Source organism: Habropoda laboriosa, unplaced genomic scaffold, assembly GCF_001263275.1.
Source record: "Habropoda laboriosa isolate 0110345459 unplaced genomic scaffold, ASM126327v1 scaffold72, whole genome shotgun sequence".
Taxonomy (NCBI): Eukaryota; Metazoa; Arthropoda; class Insecta; order Hymenoptera; family Apidae; genus Habropoda; species Habropoda laboriosa.
In genome coordinates this window covers 735,345-745,287 of record NW_017100188.1, presented here as the reverse complement: position 1 = coordinate 745,287, position 9,943 = coordinate 735,345, and the positions used below count along the sequence as shown (strand labels likewise).

Sequence of the window (9,943 nt, the reverse complement as noted above, 5' to 3'; positions counted from 1 at the left end):
CATTCTAATGTAATATAATATTTGCAGATGGATAATATTCCGGGTAAATTAATCCCGCATGGTTCAAGGCGTGACTTTTGTTCATCCGGTTCACGGAGAATTAAACTTTTTCTTTATTTATTATATTTACTTTTATTAAATTTATATTTTATATTTTACATTTATCCGAAAGAAGAACAGCATTTTTATTACACAGAAATGAAGTTTCCAGTAGATTTTCCGTAAAGTCAGCAAGGAATTAAGCGATAAATACACGAAAGAAGGGAAGAAGAATCGCGTTCGTTGTTATTCGCATAACGGATAACGAGGATTGTTTGCTTTCCAGATGGGCTACGCGAACATCGATCAGAAGGGATCAGGACTCCATCTTCGAACATTCTCCCGCGCATTCATCATCGACGATGGCGCGGAGAGGTTCGTCTTCGTCAGCGTGGACAGCGCGATGATAGGAAACGGCGTTCGCCAATCGGTAAATCCTTGGAAAATTCACCTCCTCGATTTTTCAATTTAATAGAAATCTTTGGAACACGATTACCGTTAAATCTATCCTATATCGTTCGCCAACTGAGTCTCGTTCAGATTAATCTAGTTTAATTATACGATTTCTTATCCGTTTTTTCTTTTTCTCAACGTCAATCGAAGATCACCAGATCGATAAAGTGAAGCAATTAATTTTAGATGAAGATTAGTGATAATTTTGGGAAGATAGTAATCTAGTACTTACTATTATTATTGCGATAGCGTAGAAACGCAGAATCCCAAAATTCCAGATGTCTGTTATTGAGATTCAAAATAGACTAGCATAATTAATAATTCAAATAACATGAAAAATTGCAACCCGAACAAGTAGAATGGCAAAATTCAAGATTTTTAGTTTTCAATCCTCAATTGTAATTAAAGTAATACAGAAAATTATAATTTTGAAAAGTGGAATACTAAAATTTCAAATTTTTATTCTTCAATCGCCCAATTGTAATTGCAATTATAAACAGTGGAATACCAAAATTCAAAAATTGTATTTTTCTGATTAGTGAATTTGAAGGAAAGTGCCCAAGAATGGATAAAAATTACAGAAAAATATTACGCACGAGAGCACAAGATCTTTAACAAGATTTATTTATTGCAACAGGTACTGGAGGAGCTTCACAAGCTGTATGGCAACATGTACACGGAAAAGAACGTGATGATCAGTGGCACGCATTCGCATTCCACACCAGGTGGATTCATGCTAGACATGCTCTTTGATATCACCACGTTTGGCTTTGTTAAACAGACATTCGACGCTATGGTCCATGGAATAACGCAGGTAATTATGAAAATTACAAAATGAAACAGAAAGAAGTAATTTTCTCGCTCGTTTCTCACTCATTTTTGAACATTTTTTGCGCTGCTGATTAATCAATTCAAAAAATACTACTTACCAAAAGTTTAGGATCAGCAGATATGTAGATTTGGGTAGTAAAAGAGAACATTTCAATTCTTGACGTGAAATTTATAAAAATTTTCATTTCTAACATTCTTCTGAAAATTCTTGCATAATCGCGTCAAATTTTTGGTCGACAGGTGTATATTTCGAACTTCAGGTATATTTCTTTCTATTCATACGGAATTTATTTCATATTCTAGTGGAATTTTTATGTATGGAATTTATTATTTTTATCTATGGAAATTATTAACTGTTTTATTTCATTATTTAAATTGAACATTTTCCAGAGTATCCAACGTGCGCACAATTCAATGGTGCCAGGTCGAATCTTCATCGCTCATGGAGAAATTCTTGGCGCGAATATCAACAGGAGCCCTGCGGCATACCTCAATAATCCTCAAGCAGAGAGAAACAAGTAAGTACCGTAGTATTTTATCGATTTTATTCGATTTTTCACTAAACTGAAAAAATTGGTTTTCTGATTCTCAGGTACAAGTACAATGTTGATAAAACTCTAACGCAAATGAAGTTCATCGCAGCAGACGATAAACCTTTAGGTGTAATTAATTGGTTCCCGGTGCATCCAACTAGTATGAATAATACTAATCATTTAGTATCTAGCGATAACGTGGGCTATGCATCGATTCTTTTCGAGAAGGCCATGAACAAGAATTCGTTGATTGGCAAGGTGAGACGTTTTTTATTCATTATTGAACGGATAAGTAATTTCTGTGCAATGCTGACAAACTATTTAGATACTTATTAATTAATATTCAATATTAAGATAGATGCGTGTCAATTAAACCATCGTCGATTAATTGATAAATCAGTCTCGTTAAATGTCTCAAAATATATATTATGATTAGCCTCACAGTCATGAATTTGACTTGGTTGACTGGTTCACTCATTCGATTCGTTCTCTCTCTTTCTCTCTCTCTTCCATTCCCTCGTACTCTACTAACTTATCACTCTACTTATTACCCATTAATTGTTACCCCTCTCTTATACTTTAATATTCTCTTTGGTGTTCTCAGCCACTCTCTCCTTTTTCTTTTCTTTTCTTTTTCAGCTTCTCGAGCCACTCTACAATCCTTCTGTCCTGTCTCCCACTCACTACGTCTTCCATCCTGATATCCCTTTCGGTTTCTCTGCAGTCCCTTGTTAAATGTTCCAGATTTCCGAATCTATCACCACACAAGTCGCGTCTCCTTCCTTCCTCCTCTTCCCAGTACTTGTTCCAGTTTTCTAAATTCCCGCATCTCGCTTGGGCTATTAATTTCTGGCCTCTTCCTTCTATATTATGATTAGTATCTAGTAATGAATGGTTTGACGGGAAGAATGAAATTTTGAAAACTTAAAAACCAACATTTTTGTTCAGTTTGTATTTGCAGAATCGTTTAATTATTTTTTAAAAATATCTTTTGAGCTAGGAAGACAAATGTGTAATTGTTTCAAATTTTTTAAACGTCAATGTAAAATATTTCTAGCTATGATAGAAATCGTTTATAATTATCGACACAAATGTGTCATTTTCGTTTCACAGTCCATAGAAGAATTGTTACCGTAAAAGAAAATTGGTGAATTTCCCAAAATTTACATTTATAACGAAATATTCTGCAGAATGAATGAAAAGTCTGGTGAAATTGTTAAACAGCTCTAGTCAAATTGAACGATCACGAATTTTGTAAATTATGTGAGTGTGATTTATGGTTACGTGGGAGACTTGAGAAGGATTGTAACGGGTGTTCGTTGAAATTAGGGTCCATTCGTGGCAGCCGTCGCGTCCACCAACCTTGGCGATGTTTCGCCGAACACTCGTGGCCCAAAGTGCGAATTTTCTGGGAGCAACTGCTCTGAACATTACACTTGCCCTGGGAAAAAGGAGAGATGCTTCGCCTCTGGTCCAGGAAGAGACATGTTCGAGAGCACCAGCATCATCGCCAACAAGATCTTCAAGGAATCGTGGGTGAGTGATTTTTGCATACTTTCTCCTAACTTTGGTTAGAAAAATTCAAAATTTTTTCAGTGTCAAGAGTGACAATCAAAAATTAGAATAATTTTTTTTCGAATTTTTATGGACTTGGAATAGCATTGATACAGATAAAATTGTTTCCTTTTGAAAACACCTCCTGGTTTTAGTGTCATACTGAAAATGATCGTAAAGAATAGCAATTCAAAGTTGTAAGAGCTTAAGAAATCATTTCATAATTTATTTGAATTTTTCAATATTATTTCACAATTTATTTAAATTTCTTAATATTAACGGAAACAAAAGTTGAGTGTTACAAATGAAATATTTAATGTTAAAAATTAGTAATATTCAAAATTTAATAATCTACGATTGTAGTATTGAGAATTCATAGATAAAGAAATGGCGCGTAGCATAAAAAGAGCGTTCAAATCCATCTGCAAGGGAACGAAACGTTTCGAAATAGAGATTAAATCTGATGAATCGTCGAGTACTTAATTCGTCTCTGAAATATTTCCAAGAAACAATGCTATTCCGTTTGATTTATCTCCATTGTGGAAACGAATGAAAAGTTTCGAAACAGCGGGAAAAAAAAGAAAGAAACGACGTATTCTATTCCAAGAGCAACAGACTTATGTATGTATCTTCGCTTAAACATGAATGAAGCGCTTGCGAAACGAATTGTTGACAGTTGAATTTGCAAACATGCGAAACGTCGTAAAACAATTTGTAGAGTAAACAATACGCTTGACGAGTCTATCCATTCGAAGTAAATGAATTCGTTAGGATGCGTGTAGTCGGATGCGTGCGATCGACAGTCGGTCTATATTGTGGTCCATTTAACCATTTATACTGAGAATCGATGTTTATACAGTTTTAACATTTATTTGAGAATTTTAAGCTTAAGGATTTCTAATTTGGGAAATCTAAACTTTGAGATCTTTTAATTTAGAAATTTCAAACTTTGAGATCTCTAATTTGAGAATTCTAAGCTTTGAGATTTCTAATTGTGAGAATTCTGAGTTTTGAGATCTCTACTTTGGGAAATCTAAGCTTCAAGATTCCTAATTTGGGAAATCTATGCTTTGAGATATTTTAATTTAGAAATTTGAAACTTTAAGATCCCTACTTTGGGAAATCTAAGCTTCAAGATTCCTAATTTGGGAAATCTATGCTTTGAGATCTCTAATTTGGGAAATCTAAACTTTGAGATCTTTTACTTTAGGAATTTGAAACTTTCAGATCTCTAATTTGGGAAATCTAAGCTTTGAGATTTCTAATTGTGAGAATTCTAAGCTTTGAGATCTCTAATTTGAGAAATCTAAGCTTTAAGATCCCTAATTTGGGAAATCTAAACTTTGACATCCCTAATTTTGGAAATCTATGCTTTGAGATATTTTAATTTAGAAATTTGAAACTTTGAGATCTCTAATTTGAGAATTCTAAGCTTTGAGATTTCTAATTGTGAGAATTCTAAGCTTTGAGATCTCTAATTTGAGAAATCTAAGCTTTAAGATCCCTAATTTGGGAAATCTAAACTTTGACATCCCTAATTTTGGAAATCTATGCTTTGAGATATTTTAATTTAGAAATTTGAAACTTTAAGATCTCTAATTGTGAGAATTCTAAGCTTTGAGATCCTTAATTTGAGAAATCTAAGCTTTGAGATCCCTAATTTGGGAAATTTAAGCTTTGAGATCTTTTAATTTAGAAATTTCAAACTCTCTAATTCGATCTCTAATTCGAGAATTCTAAGCTTTGGGATCTCTAATCCAGCAATTCTAGCCTTTGTGATTTCCAAGTTAAACATTGTAAGCTCTTCAAATCGTACTTAAAAAATTCTACGCTTCGTAATCTCTGCTTAGAAAAATTCCAGCTCTTAAAATCCCCAATAAAAAAATGTCGAACTTCTAAATTACCAATTTCAAAATAAAATTACAACTACCAAATTTCCCAAACTCAATTTCTACTCCTGAACCCCTAATTTCACATCTAATCAACTCAACTTTTAATCTCTTCAAAAAATCACCTTAAATCTTCTCTCCACCAGCACCGATCGCTATCATCCCCAAAATAAATTGAAACAAACAAATACCCGAACCTCTTCGCTATCATTTAACTCGTTCGAAAGAACCCTTTACACGTCTCCGTTGAATTTCCACGGGAAAAAAACATTCCCGTGGCCTCCGTTCAAACACATTTCCCATTACGATCAGTCGAATTACAATAAAATCGCATGATACCTGTTGAAAATAATGAGAAACGTAGAGAAGAACGTCGAAAGGTTACAAGGTTACCGAGTTTCCTCTGAACGCACGCAAATCGATAAAAACGAACGATTTACCAGAAACACTGTGCAGAAAAAAATGCAACAAAACAAATGCAGATACAAATTGCTGTGATAAACGAAAAAAAGAAAAAAAAGAAAACAGGAGAGTAACATGAGAGGATTTCTAATTAAGTTCGAAGCAGTTCCAGCACTTCGTACACTTCCGGCTGACAAAATACCGGTAATTAGAATACTACTGTTCTCTTGATGAATAATATCACAGTCAACGGTGTAAAAAAAAAAGGCACAGGTACACTCGCCTAGTTACACAGATGGAAATATGGTGAGTAATAAAAAAAAATCACGGGCACGAGGAAGGCGAGATAGCGATCTGAGCGGCGAAGAAAATGCGCTGCACTCGGGAGAGCGCATAATGCAGAGGATGCGAGATTAATTAGAAATGAAATAAACAACCGAGGTGTTGATGGTTTAGATGGAACATCTTTCTCGGTGACGTTCGTAATTTTCTTCTTTTTCTTCTTTATTCCAGTTTCTGAGAAAATTTGTTTCCAAGAAATTTTTATCCATTTACGCGAGAGAGATTAATATCGAGAGCAATTTGTTCGACCGACGAGAATTTTGCGACAGAAGTGTAGCTTTGGGTGAATTTTTCGTCGATTTGGAAAATCAGGGAAATTCTTTTATTTGATAATTAGGAGGTATTGGATCTTTCCTAAATTGTAGCCATGAAATGTACATTCTCAGAGGAACCAATGTGTGTACACTGCCGCTCATGGAAGTATGGACACTTCGGCAAAGGAGGACTTTTTGACGAAAAGAAAATTTCATATTAAAAGTCCTTTAATTCGTTTTTGTTGCATTATTTATGCATAGTTCGTTAATTTTATGTTTATCAAACAAAGAACTGACCAAAAGTAGAATTATTTTGTATTAAACAATCTCTGCATTTATTTCTTCCCTTAATTCTCAAGTGTCCATACTTCCATGAGCGGCAGTGTGTGTGTATGTATTCAATTTCTTCAATTTTTCCGCTTTGATGACAGAGGAAGGAATACTTTGTTTGTGCGAAAAAATTGTTCGCTCCGTAAAAATGTCGACTTTCCGAAAAAGTGTATTTGTCATATTTCAGCAAAATTGTGTCTCTACAGAAATATATGAAATTGAATTATAGAAAAAAGAAAAGGCATAAATTTCATCCAATTTTCATTTCTCAAAAATTCTCCAATATTCGATCCAATCTTTCTTCTATAATGTTCCTCCTAAATGCTAAAAAAGTGGCAATAAATATTCAATAAAATTCATTCACCACCAAAAAGGAAAACACGTAAATTTCATCGGATATTTACTTCTCGAAAGTTCTCTCCGATGTTCAATCCAATCTTCCTACCGCTTCATTGATAAATCATCGACGCAGAAACGGAACTTCCGTTCAGGGACACGCTGAGACACTTAATTCGCCTGATTAAGACAGCATCTTAGCTCGATCGAACACTAACGATCCATTGTAATCGTTCCCCTTCGAGATGGTCCCTGAAGTGTCTAACGAAAAGGCGAATTAACGCGTGCACGCCTCGCGATCTAATCTTCGTTATTAATTACCCTCTCGGGTAATTAGACGCGCAAAGAATCGCAGCTGAAGCTCGAGGAAAAGTGTTTTTCACCGAGCAAAGCAGCGGTTTATAATGTGACACTGTTGATACAATTTTATTAAGCACACAGATTTAGATTTTTATATACACTTGTTGCGAATGTATTTGCGTGTTTTGAAATATCAGGCAATAGTTTACAAGAAAAGGCGGAAGTGGAAGGTAAGATTACTCTGTGATGCATTTTTCAATGCAAACTTTTCTTATTTATTGCTATTTCGTTGTTCCATGAATGTGGCACTGTCTTCTTGGGGATTTATTTCATCTTATTATTTATCATTTTACAATACTTTCTGAACTTTAGCGTGTGATTATGAAATTGAGTGAAATTATGGTAACATCGAAAGTATCTTATTTGAGGACAATTTTTGATTCTTAATTTGTTCAAAAAATTTTCGAAACAATCGATCGATTTTGTTGTTAATTTATTCGACAAGAACTGTATTTGTTCTGAGCATCGATATCTCGGCAAAAATCATTCTAACATCTAAGTATCTGCTAAATAAAGTGTAATTAAGTACAATTTTTCTAAAATCCTCAACATTCTTGCATTCGATTTCCTGTTCGATGTCTCCAATGTTCGATCTGATTATCAAACAATCAATTTCTACGTTCACTTCGTAAGAATTGACAATGGCCGCTGACAAAAGAGAGATGGAAAGTTCTTTCGGTAATGTACAAGTGCAGGAGTAATATTTTATCGCCTGAAACTGCTTTCTACCTCTTAACTCACGGTAAACCGATTGTTTACACAATCCGTCGGACAATTCGAAGCTCGATTTTCGTTTCGTTCCAACGAGAATTTCACTCAGGGACACGCGTTTAACAGAAGATTTCTCGAAAAAATAGGACACAATTAATCAGACCTCCTCGGAGACACCCAAATCTCGATTCACCATTTCTTGGCACACTTTCTATTTAAAAGCACCTCTCGTGATTAATTAAATTACGCTAAAATTGTAATTTGTAGTTAAATTCTTCCTCCTGACATCTCGATATTGAATCATTCTAAACGTAGTTCACCATTACCACGAACGTAATGGTTCACAAAATACTGCATGAAAAAAGAAATTTTTCACGCGGTAAAATCGAACACAGCGGACTTACGAATCCGAGAGTCGAAATTTCAACGCGTGGACGGTTTGTCGAATTTCAGTATGAATTATGTACATCGTTCTTTACTCGTCATCGACGTGTTTCAATGAAATAAATTCTCCACGACCCTGTTTCTATTTCTTTTTTTTTTTTGTTTTCCCTATTAGTTTATTGTATGTGCACGTTTAGTAATGGTGCTTCTCGTATTCGTCGTAACTATTGTAGTACGCTGGTGAAACGTACTTCGCTACAGCGATCGGTTTAGGATGAACGGCTGGTCCAACTTTTTTCACCACCGCGTTGAAACCGTTGTGATCGTCGGCGGTGTATTCGACGATTCTGACGCTTCCGTCGGGTTCGTTCACGCTGTATGATCCGTGGACCACGTCGCCATCGCGAACCTCGTGCTGGGTCTTCACGTCTCCTGTGTGGGGATCGTGGACGCCATAGTTGAAAGTGTATTTTGGGTGAGCCTGTGGTGCGAGATGGTTCGTTCTTAATTAGAAATTCGTAACAGAAAACCATACACAAGACGGGACAAAGGAGAGAAAACCTCGTAAAGTTCATCAAAACGATAGGCATACGGGACGAGATATACGCTACCGGCCAAAAGTTTGGAATCACCGAGCACTGCAATTTACACAAAAATTTCCAGAAAAAAGTCAGCGACTCTGAGAATTTTTTATCGTTCGAATCAGTTGATACGAGATAAATTGATAAATGTGGAATTGAGATAAGCTTCAAATTGATAAAAAATTAGCAGCAGATTTAATATTGATGAAAAGTGGGAGGTGATTCCAAACTTTTGGCCGGTGGTAGAGATGGACACAGCCGTCGCTAATGACCTAGCTGTCGATGCGACGTTAAAGGAGGAAATAGAAGAAGAAGATTGGGATGGAAGTGCAATTTTTTAAGTGGTGACTAGAATTGTAATATTGTAACGATAGAGTTATTGTTGAAATTCTATTGTTTGAAATTGTTGGTTGAGGTTAAGTGCAAGGTTAGAATGAAAGCGGAATTTTTTAGCGTTGATTGGAATTGCAATGTTATTGTAGTTGATAGAAATAGAAATAATATAATTATAATTGCGATTTTGTTGGGGTTTTCGTGGAATTTATTTTAATGGTGATTGGAACTGAGATATTGTCTTTGATAGAAATAGAAGTAGTAAAATTATGATTGTAAATTTACTATTCAGCACTTTTCGTTAAGAGTAATTACAAGATTATTGTGAAATTTTTTAAGGGGTGATTAGAGCGGTTACTTTGGAAAATGATACTTGAGAATTCTAAAAATTGAATCAAGGGTATTAAGTATTACACAAAATTTTGATTTACTCATTGTCGGTGAATTTCAATATGATGGTTAAATTTTTTAAGCAGCGTTTAGAGTTGCTACGTAAACTGAAGTAAACTGAAGCTATTAAATTATTTGAGTTACTTGACAATCTCAATTATAGTCGACTTTTTAAGGCAATATTCACAATAGCTGTGTTAGAGAATGGAACTTGAGAAGTT

At 34.8% G+C, this 9,943-nt stretch overlaps 2 protein-coding genes across 2 annotated transcripts in view; one reads left to right on the top strand and one right to left on the bottom strand.

The window, feature by feature from the left end:
- Positions 1–9,943, top strand: part of LOC108579757 (neutral ceramidase) — a 48,263-nt gene that overhangs the window by 9,856 nt on the left and 28,464 nt on the right. Inside the window, exons 3-7 of the mRNA XM_017943365.1 lie at positions 326–469; positions 1,130–1,306; positions 1,714–1,841; positions 1,916–2,114; positions 3,186–3,392. Of these exons, the coding sequence (XP_017798854.1) occupies positions 326–469; positions 1,130–1,306; positions 1,714–1,841; positions 1,916–2,114; positions 3,186–3,392 (855 nt within the window). The remainder of the gene's footprint in view (positions 1–325; positions 470–1,129; positions 1,307–1,713; positions 1,842–1,915; positions 2,115–3,185; positions 3,393–9,943) is intronic.
- Positions 8,560–9,943, bottom strand: part of LOC108579758 (cuticle protein 19-like) — a 6,638-nt gene continuing 5,254 nt past the window's right edge. Inside the window, exon 3 of the mRNA XM_017943366.1 lies at positions 8,560–8,899. Within this exon, the coding sequence (XP_017798855.1) occupies positions 8,612–8,899 (288 nt within the window). The 3' untranslated portion in view covers positions 8,560–8,611. The remainder of the gene's footprint in view (positions 8,900–9,943) is intronic.